General features: G+C 40.1%; 1 protein-coding gene across 1 annotated transcript in view; it reads right to left on the reverse strand.

Annotated features, from left to right (window-relative positions):
• Positions 1-6,936: 6,936 nt before the first annotated feature.
• Positions 6,937-19,383, reverse strand: part of EDC4 (enhancer of mRNA decapping 4) — a 76,998-nt gene continuing 64,551 nt past the window's right edge. Inside the window, exons 26-29 of the mRNA XM_063438696.1 lie at positions 18,618-18,804; positions 15,160-15,379; positions 10,298-10,461; positions 6,937-7,484 (exon numbers count right to left, since the gene is read on the reverse strand). Coding sequence (XP_063294766.1) covers positions 7,292-7,484; positions 10,298-10,461; positions 15,160-15,379; positions 18,618-18,804 — 764 coding nt within the window. The 3' untranslated portion in view covers positions 6,937-7,291. The remainder of the gene's footprint in view (positions 7,485-10,297; positions 10,462-15,159; positions 15,380-18,617; positions 18,805-19,383) is intronic.

Consider the following 19,383-nt stretch of genomic DNA (forward strand, 5'->3'; position numbering starts at 1 on the left):
TTGGCAGGTTAGCTGTTGACATCATTGGGCCCCTGGCTAAGCCTAGTCCCTCTGGGAAGAAATATAATCTGACCATTGTAGACTACGCTTCTAGGTATGCGGAGGCATTCAGGCGGAGACTGTAGCTGAGGCCCTAATGCAAGTCCTTTCCCATATGGGTTTTCCATGGGAAGTTGTCTTGGATCAGAGCACCCAGTTTACTGCCGAGATGACCCACCAACTGTGCAGGTTATGCGGCATTAAACGCATCTTGAGTTCTCCATACCACCCACAGACTAAGGGCCTGTGCGAGCTATTCAATGGTACGTTAAAGCAGATGCTCCATACCATTGCAGCGACTTGCAAGTTTCCTGCGATTCCTGACGCATCTCCTGTTCGCATATCGGGAGGTGCCATAGGAATCTACAGGTTTTTCTCCGTTCAAATTATTATTCAGGCGGAGGATTAGAGGGCACCTAGACCTAGTGAGAGAACACTGGGGAGGTGGATCAGGAAGAAACTCCCATCGTTCCATATGTGCTGGCGCTTCGGGACCGACTGGATGAACTCACTCATCTAGTGCGCGAGAACTTCCGGGCAGCGCAAGAACGCCATTGCATGTGGTATGATTGGGGAGCCAGGAGCCGTAGCTTTCAAGTTGGTCAGAAGGGTCTGGTTTTGAAACCTGTCTGGCATGACAGGCTGCTTGGCAGGGCCAATATCGGGTAGTGGAACAGAAATGTTACATGTGAACATGCTGAAGCCCTACCACAAGCGGACAGAGGATGTAGCCGCTATATGTGCTCCAGCCTCGGAAGATTTTGATAATCTTCCCCTTCCTGACCTCCTAGAGGATGGAGTTCAGGCAGATGAGGTCCAATTAGAGGACCGACTAACTGGGGTAGAACGCAGGCAAGTGCAGCAGATGCTGTCTGCAAAGAGAGATACATTCTTTAAACTACCAGCCACAGAGTAGAGACGAACAATTTTCATTACAAAATTTGTACAAACCACCCACAGAGTAGACTAACAATTTTCATTACAAAATTTGGATTTGAATTGTACAAAGATAGACCATTTAATAAGAAGGTCATGAAGTTGTAACCAGTTCATGCCAAGTATGACAGGGAATAAAGGTGATTTCACAATGTCAAATTTTAAATATTCACGGTGATTAATTTCAGTAGGCATTTTTAGAGGAATTGTTTCATCTTTAATAGGACCTGATGAAATGGTTGAACCATCAACCACTCTAATGGAGATAAAGGAAGTTTTTTGAATGTAAGGAATTTTATTTTTTGAGTTGAGTCAATAAATGTTCCAGCAGCACCACAATCAATAATAGCTTCAGTTTGAATACTTTCTAGATCCCACTGTAAAATGATAGAGACAACACAATGAGGAATTGTTTTAGGAGATTTATTCAATATGTTGTCTTCAAGTTTTTTCTTGTCCCTCTTTGAATCCTTTAGAAGAGGACAAGTTTCCAGGAGATGTTCCTTTGAAGCACAGTACATACAAAGATAACATTTTCTTATTTTAAGTCTTTCTTCTGTAGTTAAAGGACCTCTAAAAGTACCAACTACCAAGTAGCAACCTACGGTCCAGTTGGATGGTCAAATCCAATAATTCTTTGAGGGTATCAGGTATTACAATTCTAGCGCGTTCATCTCGTAAGTAGTCAGACAAACCAACCCTGTACTGATACTTTAGAGCTACTTCATTCCAAGAGGTATCTGATGCCAACCTTCTGAATTGTGAAATGTACTCCTCAACATTGCCATGTCCAGGGGCAGGCTGGGATGCCCTAAAGACAGGGTGGTTCGCATCCAGCAAAAAAAGGAAAAATCCAAATCCCCTGCCTCCGGGGGCAGCACGCGCCGCTCGTTCCCCTGCAGTCTATGGTTTTCACACCTCGTTAGCGAGGTGTGAATGTTCTAATTGGAGTATCAGGGTGGTCGGCACTGTTTGGGAGACGAATGCTCCCCCTGGTGGGCGTTCGGTAATACGAACCGGCGGCCACCCAAGGGAAGCACGCGCCGCTTGTTCGCTTGCGGTCTGTGGTTTTCACACCTCATTCTAAGTTAACGTTCTAACTGAGGTGCTGGGGTGGTCTGGCGCCCGGGTCTCTGTGCGCAGGAGCGCCCACGGTCAGTCAAAAGGTGTATTTTGTTATATTTAAACTTGTTATATATATTTACAGCACTACAGAATTTGCTGGCACTATATAAATAATATTATGTCTCTTCCCTACCAAAATATTTTCTGTTTCTGTGCATTCACTTTGTTGTTGGTGTTTGGGAGAGACCAAACATCTAAACATTGGGCTAGCTTAATTGCCAACTAAAAATTGTCTTGAAAATATATTTATATTCATGTAACACCAACACATCTCTGATCGTATTCTGAGATACTAAAACACTGAGATGAGGAAACAAAATAACAGGTCCTAAATCAATTATTTAATTAACTTCTATGATACATTATTTATTTCTTTATTTGCTTTAAGGGCTATTATCTGTTAAAGTGAACCTGTCTTTAATGCCTGGGTGTAATAACTCCAGGACATGCAAACCAACTTCACAGAAGATGTGAGAACACTATTCAGGAGGAAGGGTTACTCCAACCAAAAAACGTTTGTTTAATAAAATATTGATTTTGGTTGGAATAACCCTTGCTGGCATGGTACTCTGTATAAAATAAAATAAAAAATGGAAGGGGGTGGGGGATGAACTCACATGTGGTCCCAGGCCAAGTTCTCCCTGCAGACCAATCCTCCTCCACTGACGGCTCAGGCAAGGAGTTGAACTTCATGGATGCGAGGCAGTGCCATGCATGCTATGCTTTCTGAAGGTAGACGTCCAATATGTACAGGAATAATACTATGCAACCCGGAACAGGAATTCTGGGTTGGCTAATAATGCTGCCACCCCTGGCAGCAAACTTTTCTGTTTATGTGCAGTCTCACCGAAACACAGCACATACAGACTCCAAGCACCACAACCACATCAAATCACTGAAGTGGTCATGATGCTTGGTGTAACCCTTTAGGGTGCAGTGGTCTGTAAATGCAGCAGAGGTGAGTTATACTACCAATAGTACTTATCCCATGCTGTCCCAGCAGACGCCGGCATCTTTAATCTTCAGCTCCTGTGCTTCATCCTTCAATCTATAGCTCCAAGTACTTTATATTGCTCATTGCAAGACAAAATATATAAAGGGTCTCATGGGATCATCCTCCTTAGATATCTGTGATGTACTCGCTTGCATGTGACCCTCTATGGATTTTGTCTTGCAATGAGCAAGCTAATTCTTAATTCCAAAAGCTATTTTTAGTGATGGTTGTATTAACTGACAAAACTTAAATGCAATAGAATACGCCTTCTGTCAAGTTTGGCATTTACCATAAGACAATTACATCTTGTGACTGTATTGCAATTTCAACACAGTATTTAGGAGTATTACATGAAGGTTTTGTGTGTCTGGTGCCAGTAGTTAAGACACCATTTTGTAAAATATGGATCTTTAACCCCTTAAGGACCAAACTTCTGGAATAAAAGGGAATCATGACATGTCACACACGTCATGTGTCCTTAACCCCTTAAGGACACATGACATGTGTGACATGTCATGATTCCCTTTTATTCCAGAAGTTTGGTCCTTAAGGGGTTAAAGTTCATAATACCAGAATACAATAAAACCATATATTTCAAGTACTGTATTACAAAATGGTTGTAAAAGGTGAACTTTTACTTTCTGTATGTTGTCTCTTACATGACTCAAGTGATCATTAATACAGAATAATTTACACATACAAAACTATACAGAGATGACATTCCAAAAACCTTTGAATATATATGGAAAAACAAAATAGATCAGCACTTAAAGTAAATATACAGTATTGATGCTGTTTTTAGTATATAAATCTATGGATATAAGCGACAAATAATAGTGCAGCACAATTAGTAATTATGAAGGGGGTATAAAAGAGCAAAATGCACACTCACACTTTTTAGAGCTGTCTCAGCTCTATTTAGAGGGCCTGGACGGAATAATCCCCGTCTATGGATATAAGTGAAGGGCTTGGGTTCAGAGTTTTGTATGCATCATGCAAAAAAAAAAAACACAGGAGAGATACAAACGGTATAGTATGTACAGGTAAAGTATATACTGGAGGAAAATATCCTACTTACGTTACCCAGAGAAATGGCCTGCTCTGGTGTGAAGAGCGTGAGGTGGAACAATCCCTACCTAAGGATATATGTATTAACCGGAAAGATGATGAAGACTGTATGAACGATATACTCCACAGGTAAGTGTTGTAAAAATATATATACTGCTTTATTATTATTATAAAAATGCTGACAACAACAGCTATATAATTAAATCAAGTAACAGGATTTATATACTAAAAAAAGCATCAATACCGTATGTATATTTACTTTAAGCGCTGATCACCTTCTATATTTAGTTTTTTTCAATTATTTCACAAGGGTGAGGGAACCCCTTGTTGGTGACTTGCTGCTAGCCTCTGACTGATATTGAGCGCTTATCCATACGGTTTTATATATTTTTACAAATATATATATATATATATATGTCTTAAGGCAGGGTTTGAAATTTCAAGTTCTATAGTACTATTCAGCCACCATTACTAGCACGGAGAGCTCATGGTACACTCAACAGGGATGCATTTCAACATGCCAAGCTAAATATTCACTCACCATTGGTGAATGGTAATTGTGAGTTCTGTTCGAAGGTATTCCAATATAGTCGAATACAGCACGCGCGTTAAGACCATTGTAGATGCATAATTACATGTTCCTGTTTACTTTTCATTCTTAGTTTTGTATTTTAACGTGGACAGTAAACAATAATTTTGATTATTTGGTCGACAAATAATGAGCTTATCAATGATATTAACTAAAATGTTGGGAATTAGGAACTACAAGGCATTTCTCTAAGAAGAAACATACAGAACTCTAAAAACTGAGGACTAGATGCAAAGGCCCATGTAAATGTCCTTCACATATATACATATACATTATTTGTTATTATTAGTTTACTTTGCTCCTGCATAGTCCAGATTTACTTTTATTTATTTTTTTCACATGGAAGCAACATAATTAAAAAAAAATATAAATTTGTTAAATTGTACAAGATATAATAATTAAAAAAAAGAGTATGTTAGAAATATGTGCTTTCGGGGGGCGGAGCCTGACCATCGAGCAGAGAGGTCGCTTGCCAAGCGAGCTCCCGCACAAGCTGACAAAACTAAGGGCAAAATCCTTGTCTCTAGCCCGAACTTGGGCACCCACACCATTCACCCTGAGTGGGGACAAACTGTGGATCACAGCGATATAAAACTTATACACCTAAGAAGGAGGGAGATCGTGGAGGCGATTAGCAGCCTACAAGCCACTGGGCAGAAGGAAGGGCGACTAACTTCCCTGCTCTCCTGGACCCAGACAAGCACAAACCTCCCCCATCTGGACCAGCATAGGTCATCCCGGTCCCCACTGGACTGGTCAGGCCAAACTCTGTGGTCAGCGAGAGACACTTACTTGCATGAAATAGAACCCCCCCCAAAAAAGCAGACACACAGCATCCAGCATCCAGCAGCGCAAACTCTACCATTGACCAGCAGTGGCCTCAGCTTCTCCATCGAACGCTCCTTGGAGAGATTAGAGGCGATATTTACCAGCTTCTGGGCGAGATTGGAAGCATGAGCGGCAGCTACAACCTCCCAACAAGAGACTGTGGCACAATACACTGAATTGAGTGATTCAGACAAAGCAGGCAAGCTAGTAGCCCCTGTACTCACCCGATCCAAAAGCCAACTAGGGCCACACGTCGCTGCACAAGCAATTGCCGGAGGGGAGACCCACTACTACATCCCCTGTGAGAAGGACTTGGTTCTGGTATACCCCCAGGCCCGCGAAATAGAGGTATGGACAACCACATGGGCCCAACTCCAGAGGGACATCCTCACCCTCCGCAACCCCACCCCCCAGTAGAACCTCTGCCAATCCATTAGCCCACCCGAATAAGGGAGTCGGATGAAGCACGGATCGCTAGACTTAGGTGGACTTTCCACGAGGCCTGTGAAACCGCCATTTTACACTTTATTGCTTAAAATGTCTTATATTGCATGCGTTATCTGAAGTTTCCTAGTCTTTTGTTTCTACTAGTCATATATTTATTATTTAACCTATTTCTCCGCCTCTCAAGAGCTCCACACATATGGAAAGCGCTGATTGCAGTCCCAGTGGGAATCTACCCAACCTAATCAGTTGTATAGGCACAACTCTCAGCCAATAATGCATGTTTTTATAACCATGCACCATGTCCAGCAGACCAACACAAGCAATGCACCTTCATATTGCCTATACTGCGAGATTGCTAGCTACTGAACTAAACGTTAACCTGTATCTAGCTTGTCCTATACTGCATTAATCTCTTGTAACATAACCTCACTCCACAGGCGCATTATACTACATAGCAGTAACCCATCAGTTATGCTAAGCCTGTTTCTATTAAGCTTGTTTATATTCAAAAATGTGCAAACACTCATGGCAATGTTCAGCCTGTATGAATCTATATTTACGCTGTTGTGGCGTCTGACAATACTATGTACCGATCTGCACACAAAAAAATAAAAATATGTGCTTTCAAAGGGGAATTTAAGGAAAATGATTTTGCAAACATAAAATCAAAATGACACGTTAATTTTAGAGATACCTTACAGTACTCAAGGTCAGCCATATAAATATTTACAGGTATCAATACAGTAAGAACATGTTCTCAAATCAGTGTGTTCTTTCAGGAAAAAAAAGGATCCTTCTAAATCAATAAAATAGTGTGAGTGTTGTTTGAACTCTAAACGTAATAGGATTCTCCTGTTTTTTTGGGATATGGTGAAGCAGACAAAAGGACAAAAATAAACACAATCTCGTGTAAATGGTTAACAAAATGTGTATGCATATATTGAGAAGAATGCCAGAGTTAAATACAGGCAAAACAGACAGAAAATAAAGGACTGAAGTAAACACAATCTTGTGTAAATGATTAACAAAAAGTCTGCGCACATGTTGAAAATAATGGCAGAGTCAGATACATGATATTTTTCAACTTTAGATAATAGAAAATGATTTTAGCTCCAATATACGACATTCGATTGAAAAACATTACAGGCACCAAAGCAAGGGTGTTAATAATTCTATCTTTGCAACCCGATCAAAAAAGAAAGCAATGTGCTTAATTAAAAATCAGAATGAAATGCTTTTTTGTACATCTTCATTTGCTTGAACATTTAGCTCACACTGGGTGTAACCAGTCCTTGTAACATTATCATGAGTCGTCGGGCATTCCTATGTAAAGTGTTGTGAGGTTCAGCTTGCAAAAACTGGAACAGCTTCTGGCGTACTTGGTTCATGACTGTTCCCATGTGATCTCTGGTTACAGGGTCATTGTGGTTAAGATGCAACACTGCTTCTTCTAGATAGCTGAGAGAAAAAAAATATGTATATAAAGGTAATTAATATGTATAATTGCCATAATTGCTTTAATAATTACTATGTCTGAATGACCTAAAACAATAGAATCATTTGATGAGAAATGCATTTAAAGTACAAAAAGACTAAAGGACCGCTATACTCACCTAGATCACTTCATCTTAATGAAGTGGTCTGGGTGCAGTGGCCCAGTAGTTTTGGTACTGCAAAGGAACGCACTGCAAATGTTATAGATACAAAATGTTTACATCTGAATGTTAAATACACATGTAGTGGCTATTATCTGGATAGCAACAAGATGGTGCTTCCACACCCACAACTGGGTCAGACTCTGTTCTATAACATTCAACACCCTTATTCATTGCATGAGGAAGTTGAATGTCCACTAATGCTTTATTTGACTGGAGGAGTACAGTGATGGCTGCAAATGCGCTTTTTGTCCACATTGCTTCTCTATGAGAAGCACTGGATTAGACCAGAAGCCAAAGAGGAGAGAAAACAAAACATGAAGCAGAGTGATCGTCTTTTTCTAGGTGGATGAGGCAGGAGGGAGAGAGATTTAGTTTAGTATGCTCAGAGAATAAATGCTGTCCAGGTTAGACAATATTGATATTGCAGAAGTATAAACTACACATTATCATAGCAGATTAGGAGTGGCCAATCCCTACTCCCCATGTACCCCCAGAAAGTGGTGTCATCTTAGGTGACCAGGAAACTCTACCCAGTGTCATGGAAATACACATCGGATCAGAGACTAGCCGAGACCCGCTAAAAACTCGGACTTTCAATTAACTCTGGATAGCCACATTCGATCCGGGGCGCTTTTTGGGCTAAGTGGGAGCTCAGAGCTAAGCTTCTTGGGGACACCAGTTGTGTGGGGATGTGGGCACTGGAACGATAGTTTTACTGTATTTTTTACCCCAATGCCAAGGTGTCTGGCCACTAATTAAATTATCACCTCATGCACAGACCCCTAGTATAAAAGGTAAAATTTTCCCAATAAAACAGTTCTTCACTCTTCAGTAAGTCTCGACTAGTGTTTGGGTGAGCCAGCTATAAACACTACAACAAAGGCCTTAATCACTCTAGAGCTATTACTACACAGGAAAGGGAATCTTTGGTGGTGACAACTCTAGTACTCGTAGGTATACCGCCATACTATGGTCCGGTGAAACTTTGACTAGGGCGCTTTCGGTCCCAGGACTACTAATCAGGGCGCTTTTTGTAGGGTTTCTTGAGGAGGCGGTAAGGCATCCAACTATACCAAGGACTTGAGGGAGCTCTACTTATCGACCGGGAGCGCCATCATTAAAGGTGACCGGGATTCCTATGCAGCACTCTGGAACTTCAAACCAGATCGGAGGATTGTCGCGGCCCGCTGGAACTTTTACCTTCATCTATTTCGGGCTAGACATCTTCGTTCCTAGCGCTTCTGGTCATGACACCACCCTTTAGAGCAGGAGTAGGCTATCTTTGGCACACCAGATGTAGTGGACTACATCTCCCCTGATGCTTTGCCAATATTATGGTTGTAAGAGCATTATGGGATATGTAGTCCATAACACCTTATGTGAATGTTGCCTAGCACTGTTTTAGTGTTGATATGGCTGAAATGCTGGTCCATGAAACGTTCTCTTTGTACCTGCCTTAGATGACATAACTGTGTGACAGGCCACCTGGTCACCTCACTAAGCTACAGGACTCCCCAACGTTCCACCTCTTCTCAAAAGACTAGAATCACCATTTCATAATCCTCCAGCCCGTGCCTCCCAGCATCCTTCTTTCGCCCACTTAGAATCACTAGTTGTCCGCCAAGGGAGCGTTGAGGTACGGTGCGCTTGACCAAGAGCTACCATGAATTCTCCTGGAACTTTGCATCGGATTGCGGAGCCGCTAAAACTTTGAACAGAGAGCTCTCGATCCCCAGAGTGCTTTTTGGAGGGTTAACGGAGGAGGTGGAGTGGTATCGAATGACACGTAGAACTTGGGGGAGCTCCTTGTATTCGCGGAAAGCACCGCATTTTAAGCTGACCGGGAAACTCTAGCCAGCACTCTGGAAATCTACACCGGATCAGAGGCTAGACTCGCCCCACCGAAATGTAAACTTCCACCTAATTAGAGCTAGCCTGGTCCGATCCGGGCTCTTTTTGGACAGATTCTGCGCCCCAGAGGGACATTTCCGGGGATGTCTGACATGTGGGGGTGCTTCATTGTGTTGTGTATTTTTTTCAGGGTTTTGTATGTTCAGCTTTCTATATCCAGGAGATAAATAATTTAACAGAGAGCTGACACAATTGTTTCTCAGATACAGCAACGCCTGGGTGGGCTTATGCTACTTTGAATGGAGACCCCATACTGAGGGTCTGTGTATAAATTCAGTGTGCCTTGCTTTAATAAACCAGTTCTTCTTCACCCTTCACTCAGTCTTGACTAGTGTTTGGGTGAGGCTGTGGTAACCTGAGCAGGAGGGTATAATCACTCTGGAGCTAAACACAACTTGGAAGGGAAAACCTAGGCGGTAGTAACCCATCTTCTGGAGGGTATACCACCACAAACTGTAATTTTTGGATGCAACAGCATTTCTTTCTTTCTGAACAATCGAGAAAACCCTATTTACAGATATATATGAGCATTTTCCTCCCTCTTTAGATTTTGTATAGTCTACATTTTCAAATATTGCCAAACTGTTATCAGAACTTTATACTACATTTAGTAGGTTTTGCAAGTCAAAACACATTTGCATGTTACAGTGTAAGAATAAAAATAAATAACTAAAGACTTTAAAATTAGGGAAGACCACTTACTTTAATTTAAGATCTGTACGTGTGCCAAGGTCAAAGGAAAGCTGTTGGATAAGAGAAAGCAGGACTGGCTGAGTAAGTGGGCAAGGTTCTTGTCCAAAAACTTGCTGAGGATCAACTGTATCACACACATAGAGGATGAGATTAAGGTCTGAAGCAGTCAATGCCTGCATAAAGAAACAAAAATATTGTATAATTTAGTAAGTGGTACACACACTAATTTTATTTAACATAAGTTTAAGTCACTCAACAAGAAAAACACATTCTTAATTGCAAGGGTCTATTTTTACTCATATGCTGACAGTAAAACGATAAACATATATAGTGGACAAATAAAGTATTATTACAAGACAATTCGAGTGCACCAGAATTCAAACATTAGGTAAATCATAATAGTGAAAAGCTCAGCAAAAAAAATATTTTTTCATTCTTTATTTTTACAGTGCATACTTTGACAGGTAAGCTTGTATAAACATTTCACAGGATGGCATCTGACAATACATGAATGTTGCAGAAATATGAAATGTCAGGAGTGAGTTGCACTTTTTTTTTTAGTAAAAAAAACGAAGATGTGCATATTATATATATACATATATACATATATATATATATATATATATATATATATATATATATATATATATATATATATATAAAACAAGATAAGGTAGACAGATATACAATTAGCTATGCAACAAAAGTAAGTCAACTGGATAAACTACAGACTTTGCCTATAAACAGAAATACCATGAATTATGTTAATAAGTAGAAGTAGTAATTAAGTAGTATTTAAACACCCCTACGGGTCACAATAGGGGTAGATAGAGATAAATAACGTCATGGGCTATGGGCACTTTGCTTTGGGGTGATAGTCGCAAGGGAAAACTGCGTGGGTGTGGAACCCTATAGGTGGTAAATTACTTAGCCGATGCCTTGCTATGAGGCAGGTACCGGTGACGTGTCAAGCAATACAGAGGGTAGCGCCCTCCAGGCATCTAGGTGAGGAGCCCTATTCATGAATTATCGCCAAAAAGCAGGTGTGCTGCAGGACAGTGTTCTTTGTGACTGGTGAGTTGGAACAAAGAGGCTGGCAGCTCCGATACAGTGTGCGTCCTGGAGGTCCAGACCATCTCCTCTTTCCGACATATAAGCACCGAGCAGGCTGAGGTTTTCCACTTTTGGCACTCAGTCTCTTGAGGGAATAGGTAAGGAAAGTTCCGCTGCAACCCAAGGCATCCCTTCTTGGGCCTTTTTGGTTGCACATGCAGATGGTGAACTGGAGTCGTGCCAGTTCCATTGTTAGCATGTGCCTGCTCCATGCTGGCGTCCTCGCGACGCTTCAGTCGGTCAAAGAAGGCATTGCATATGCTGTCGCAGGCTGCAAGAAAGCCCAATAAAGGCCTCACATGCCTCGTGGAGTCATGCTCCGTAGCCATTTTGGATGGTAAAGCTGGATTCCTAAGTTACATCAGGGCGTGCACAGGTCAGTCCCAATTGGTAGAATTTAGTATAAGGTGCCGAGACATCCCTTTCGGTGTGGGGAGAGAACAGGGCAGTTCACTGTGGTTTCCTTTAGTGGATCTTGGATTAAGGGATCAGCTGCCTCCCTCTCCCCCATAGCACCAGGCCGCAGCATAGGCCTCACGATTCCTTTAGTGAGTTGACAAGCAAATAAAGCGGTATCGGCTTCCAAAAGCACAAATTAGGAGCCCCAAGTTAGTATCAAGTCGGCAGCGTTGGACTTTACCAATTTAGCTTGGTAAAAGTTGTCTAAAAAGGACTAAGTTGCAAGAAAACAACAGGAGCTCCTGCAGTATGTGACTTCTCTCACAGCAAAATTTTAAAAAGAAATATACTGCTTTCTTTGCAACATCATGATAAAAAAGTGCAAATTTAACCTTTCAAAATGCTTATTAAGTCCCATATTTATTCATATTAAAATATAATTTAAAACATGATGACTAAATCTACATATATTTTCAAATTTTCTCTTAAATAATGGAATTAAAATTACATTTCAGGATTTAACCATGCTCACACTGCTATCTAGTTATAGGAATTTAAATGCCTATTTAAGGAGCTACATGCCTTGCTGACTTTTACCACTCCATGCAGCTCAATGGAATGTCAGCTGGCTACTACAAATGGCCGCAGCTGATGGGGTGGAGACTTAGATATCCATTAAAACTTGGGACTAACTGACGTGAGCAGGAATTATAACCTGCTCACACCACATTGTAACAATTGGGACTTAAATTCCCATTGAAATGCCTGATTGCAGCACTCACTTTGAGCTCTGTAAACAGAGCAGTCAGTCTGGGGCCATTTATTAAGCAGGAACTCCATTTGGTAGATAGTGACTCTGATGGATCCTCTGGTCACCTAAGCCAGGTACATGGCTCCTTTGCCCTCCACCTCCATTAAAAAGATCACTATGGACTTACCCTCCAACCCATATTTCCCAGCCCAGCGCCCCTTCCTGGCTATTCAGAACCGCCTATCTTCCGTCAGACGGGCAGCGGAGACATGGTGCAGCTGACTGGGAGCGACGCTAAATCACCCTGGAACTCTAAAGCGGATAACCGAGTCACTTCGGTCCGCTAAAAGTTTAACCAGAGCGCTCTCGGTCCCTTGACACCCAAACAGGGCGCTCTTTTGAGGGTTAACAAAGGAGGTCGAGAGGCTTCAAATGACACCAAGGAATTGGGGAAGCTTCATGCACTCATGAAAAACTATTTTTGGAGAAAGCGGGCACTCCAGAGAGACCTTTCCTGGGGATATATGGCATGTGTGTGTGCTAGCCTATATAACATGTGTTTTGGGGTATATTATATTTTGCACTTTCTGTGTCCAGGAGATAATTAGTTAATCCGAGAGCTGACTCAATTATCTCCCAGACACAGAGGAACCGGGGCAGGCTTGTGTTACTTTGAAAGGAAACTCCATGCCAGGGGTCTGTGTATAAATATAATAAATCAGTTGTTCTTCACACTTCACTAAGTCTCGACTAGTGCTTGGGTGAGACAGCGGTGCTTTACGAAGGAGGGTATAATCACTCTGAAGCTACAAACACTGGGAAGGGACAACCTAGGCGGTAGTAAACCATCTTCTCGAGGGTATACCGTCACAGAGACTTTAGGAAACCCATTAAGCATCCTGAGTTCCAGAGCCAAAAAATACCCTCTTCTTCTTCTGGACAATGAACAGGTTGTAGTAATATATCAACCTATCTGGTCGCAGAGCATTAGAGATACCACCCCCTCTCTTTTCCAGGTCTTTCACACAAGCAGGAATGGCAGTGATGTCTTGTTCTCAACATCTGAGGACTTTTGACCAAAGTATCATCCTTTTCAAGCAGTAAAATATATACTATACAGCAAGATAATTTACAATTGTAATGTTCCCCTAAATTAATTAATAAAAACAAACATACACAAGAACAGCAAATATATATTCATTCACTTATACTTAAAAAAAAGAAAAAAGTATGATAATAGAAGAAAACCGTTTCCATTCATATACTCAACGGGTTTGCGTTCATGATTTGTTTTCTTACACTTACAGATCAATAAAGCTATTGGAAGACCAGGATGTGTGAGGTGTCTTCAATGTTTTGGATAAAAGTATAGACATTAGAAGAGAATGAGAGATGTGAAAAAGAGATGACTTGTAATACTAGATGTTAAAATGTGAGGTAAGCATATCTTGTGTAACTGAATAGAAGTATTTTTCCCACATAGTAATGAATTAAATCATTTCTATCATATCAGCGTTAAGTTAATCTCTATAATCAAGTTCATAGCAGAAAACATTGAACTGTAGATGTCCCCCATAAACTCCAGCTCATATTTTCTTTCATTCAAACAAAAAAGTAAATAGCATGCTTATGCAATAAATATTATTTTTCAAAGATCATGATTTCCATATAGCTACTCAAGAGGCTCTGATTTTATTTATTTTTAAATTGTGAAAATTCACTAATGGATCTAGAAAGCTAAGGTGTCTGATTTCCCAGGTGACATCATGGGCATTAGAGAATTAGAAAGCTGAATTTAATTTACACACACTATTGCAAAGTACTATTTTTATGGTGTGTGTGTGTGTGTGTGTGTGTGTGTGTGTGTGTGTGTGTGTGTGTATTTATACATATAAATTCATACACATTGCAGACAAAATGTTAAACTATATATAGAATTTTCTGGAAATCAAATATGAAAGCTAAACATTATTTTATACTCCCATGTTTATACAAGCGCAGAAACGTTCAGGGTGATTGATATGAGAAGATAGAGCACAGACTGGCCAGTATTTTAACACACATATTTGTTGAAGAAATATTTGATACTGAAAGAACTGGGAAAAAGGCCAAGTGCACAATCTCTTCTACTTCTTCATCCAAGTACCGCTTGAAACCTAATAATACGGTCATTAATTTTTGAAGGTCATTCTTTCTTTTTTTTTTAATTAAGAATTTAAAAAAAAAAAAAAAAAAGGAGAAACATATCCTTATCATTAGTATATGACAGAATAATCCAGTCATACACATGCACCTGAGGTCAGACAGTGTTTACGGCCTTCACTGCGTCACTCCCTACATAGAAGCAGGGGAGACCAGAGAGGCTAAATGACGGTTATAAAACAATGTCTGGCCCAAGGTACACGTATATGGCTGTATAATACTGTCCTATACCAGATTTATTTTTCTTAATATACTTTAAAGGACAATTGTCATCACAATTTTTTTTAATAAACGGTATAGAATGCTTAATGTAAAACACTCATCTACTCCCATATTTTTAAGTTTCTTATTCTCTCCCTTTCCACATTTTCAGCTTTTTATTCCCAGCCCCACTGAAACAATATACCTGTTGAAAAGCCTGGTTGATGTGACCCTGCTGCATTAACTGTAGAATGTGTGCCTGTTGGGACTGAAAGTCAAGATGAGAAGATGGAATGGGTGTCCCTGCAGCAGATCGCATGGCTTGCATGATGCTGGTAGTGACAGCTGCCTGCTGCTCCTTCATAGCATGACTCACTTCCTCCTTGATGATTCTTTGCACTTGAGTCAAAATGGAGTCCTGCATGCTACAGGTAAACAAAAGTGTAATTTACATTCTGTGACATAGGTATGACATATTGATAAAGGGTGATAAGTAAAGTGTATTACAGGAAATATTGTTACAAAGTGAACATGGGTGGGTCAGATTGGAAATTGCTATACAAGTATAGCAGTCTCTACTCTTCTACATAGTTCCACTTCCAGGCTTAACATCTTCACTTTTTTTTTTTTTTAAATTCATTGCTCACGATAGAAAATGCCTCTTTTTTCTATTAGTTATCATCACACTAACCCTAATTTATGTATCTACATAAAAAGCACACAAAGTTATTGAGATGCACTGTCACAACAAATACAACTTAATCTTAAATGACAGAGAATCAAATTTAATCTATACATCAAGCTAGCAATATTGCTAGATTTCTCTAAAATCAGAGATTTAAAAATAGCCTTTTCTCCTCCTGTCAGGCAAATCAGCAGGTACCAACAGGCACCGAGATAAGAAGGCTGTGCTTTGCATGTCTATTATCAATGACAGCCTCCTATGGGCTTCTCTTTCCAGCATGCCTACAGCCTAAGGGAAAGCAATGCTTGTAAGGGGGTAAAGGAGGGATTAAGGACAGTCTCTGTGTGAGAGGAGCAGCAGCAGCAGTACCACAGAAAAAAAAAGAGATAGAATAATGAATGAGAACAGAGAGAGAGAAGAGAAGTTTTATTTACATGCCATATAACCAATTAAAATTTAAAGTGTTGGGCTTTATAACCTGACAATAGAAGCATGACTGTGCTTCCCTAACAGGGGTATGAGGTGTATCTTACAGCAAGCGCAACACCCACTGAAAACATGATTTATGTTCTCAGCAGGAGAAATAACTTAAAGGGATCCTATAGTGCCAGGAAAAAAAATGTTTTCATGGCACTATAGGGTTAATAGCCGCCGCCCCCCCCCTCCCCTCACTGGGCTGAAGGGGTTAAAATCATATGGGGAAACCACAGAGGGTACACTTAGAGCTGCAATGTAAATATTGAAGTTCTCTGGAACTGCAATGGTTTACATTGCAGCACTAGGTGCAAAAGGGTCACAGCACCCAGACCACTTCAATTAGCTGAAGTGGTCTGGGTGCTTACAGTGTCCCTTTAATTCTAATGAAGCTGTTATGATGCTCGGAGTGTTCCTTTACGTTAAAATTCACATTTAAAGCACCACGCAACCAATTTTTATTGATCTGTAAATTTTTGTTCTTCTGGATTAAAAGCGATTCACTAAATTGAAACAGTTGCTCTAAGTGATAGCTCTGCAAAGTCAGTAAAACTAACATTTTGCTGATGTTTAGTAGTGTAGGCAGACCCACGAATATAGTGATAGACCCAGGGTTCCCCCTTTCATTTCTAATATCATAAAGAATTGTACAGATTGTTTTTAACAGAAAAACCTTAAGACATCAGGAATTAAGTCTCCAAGGTTTCTCACCACACTAGGTGTGAGCTAGGGATATGTATTGATGGGCTGACATTCTGAGCCAATGAATATTGTAAATAGTTAGACAAAACTGATACATTTTAAATTGCAAGTGGAACGAGATATTCTAATTTGTCTCCATCGAGAAAACTAAGTACTGAGGGTGCCTAGGGAGACTCAAGTACAGGCGATACTCGGAAAATTAGAATATCATGCAAAAGTTCATGTATTTCAGTAATGCAACGTAAAAGGGGAAACTAATATAGGAGATAGACGCATTACATGCAAAGCAAGATAGTTCAAACCGTGATTTGTCATAAGTGCGATGATTATGGCTTACAGCTCATGAAAACCCCAAAAAGAAACATCCAGAAAGTTGCAGCAAGTGTAATGTGTGATGAAATAAAAATGACATGTCAAAGGCGAAGAAAAATACTTTAAAGGATCACTATAGTGTCAGGAAAAAAAAACCTGTGTTTGTCATCCTTGGGGGACCATCACCCTCAGGGTCCCCCTCCTGTGGCACTGAAACCCCTCTGAAACGGCTGTTTACATGTGAAGGGTTAAAACCTGAGGGACCTGGCACCCAGACCACTTCATTGAGCTGAAGTGGTCTGGGTGACTATAGTGTCACTTTAAATAAAAAATAAAATAAAAAAAGGGATATAAACTAGAATATATATATATATATATGGCATTCAAGCTAAGCAATAGATAAATAGTTTTTGTTAGGGAGAAAAAACCAAACAAAAAACAATCTTTTAGCAAATACTGACTTAAAGTGAAACTATGGTCACCAAAAAAACTTTAGCTTTTAATTAAGCACTTTTGGTGTATAAATCATGCCTCTGCAGTCGCAGTTTCTGATATAGTACAATTTAGATGTATAGTTCGTGCATCTGAAGTCTCACTGCTCTATTTCCTGCCATTTAGGAGATTAATCAATTTATGTACAAAGCTCTAGTTGTGACTTGCACAGCCTTCCTAAACACTTTCTGTAAAGTGAGATATAATGTTTAAAGGGACATTGTATGCACCCAGACCACTTCAGCTCATTAAAGTGGTCTGGGTGCAAACTCCCATCACCCATAACCCTGAGCATGTAATTAATTGAAGTTTTTACAAACTGCTATAATTACCTGCTAGGGTTAACTCCTCCTCTAGTGTCTACCAGACAGCAACTAGAGGGACTTCCGGGCTCGTAGTCAACTTTTGGTTGCCTAAATGTCACTGGATGTCATGCTAGGCATGAGGACTTCCAGCATCACTGGAATCTCCATAGGAAGCATTAAATAATAATTTCCTATGGGGAAATCCTAATGCGAGCACGGCCATTGCTGCACATTAGGACCCCCCCGAAGGCTGACGGGGCGGCTGGGGGGCGTATAACAAAGGGGGAAGTTTTAGTGCCCCTTTAAACTGCCTTTATTGCACAGTATGTTTGATTTAGATTTTTCTAATTTCCTGCACTGTTAATAGCCTTCTAGAACCTACAGGTGTCTCCTGTGTGTGGGTTAAATTAACAGAGCTGAAGATACAAACATATAAAGTAAACAACTGATTGAAAATTAAACGATTTTTTCCATGAAGGCTGAGTGAGCCACATCCAAGGAAGGTGTGGCTAGGGCTGCATGGACAGAAACAAAACTGATTTAACTCCTAAATGGCAGAGAATTGAGCAGCGAGACTTCAGAGTCATGAACCATACACCAAAACTTCTTCATTAAGTTAAAGTTGTTTTGATGACTATAGTGTCCCTTTAAATATCTATCATTCAAGCTCATTATATCTCTATCTTGACTTACTTGCCCACTGCTACATGGAGCTGATGCTGGACCTCTGTTCGCACGCTGCCAACTAAGTTGGTTGACAACTGATCTGTGGTGGTTTGGAGACAATCTATCAGCTGCTGAAGCTGTAGCACAAGTGGATCGTGTGTTTCATGCTCTTGAGCCTTTTTGTTCTTCAGATGTGTTTCTATCTGATTTATATCTGTAATATGGTAATGCAGACATTAGTATTACATATATGTATAAAAACACAAAATTAGCACACATTTCAATTGTGTTAGTCAACGCACAACGGTACAAAAGCTATAAACAGGTTCACGTTTATACGCAATAGTATCAGAGAGTAGGTGATAATAAATACAATACATATGAAAAAGCCTGTCATGAGTAGGAAATAAAGTTTCTGCCACAGAATAGGTTTAAAAAAATAAAAAAATAAAAAGTGAAGTTTGTTTTCACAAGCTCTGTCAATTTCCACCCAAGAGTCCATATAAGTAATCACTGGAAACCTTGTCCACTTTCTTTGCTGCTCTGTTGGAAGTACAAATATTACTTTCTTTAACTTAATGTGTCTGATTCATTTATTATCACAGCGAGATTAATAAACATGTTTTTCTTATGTCAATATATGCTTTACCACTATTCTTGCTATTTTACATTATAAACTATCATAAGGCTTATTTTTTGTAAGCAACGTTCAATCGGAAGGTGATTTCTCTAACTCAGACCCTTATTTTATCAGTAGGCTTACATTTAGTTTTGATAGCTGAGTGAAGACATT

This window comes from Pelobates fuscus, chromosome 12, assembly GCF_036172605.1.
Source record: "Pelobates fuscus isolate aPelFus1 chromosome 12, aPelFus1.pri, whole genome shotgun sequence".
NCBI classification, from domain to species: domain Eukaryota; kingdom Metazoa; phylum Chordata; class Amphibia; order Anura; family Pelobatidae; genus Pelobates; species Pelobates fuscus.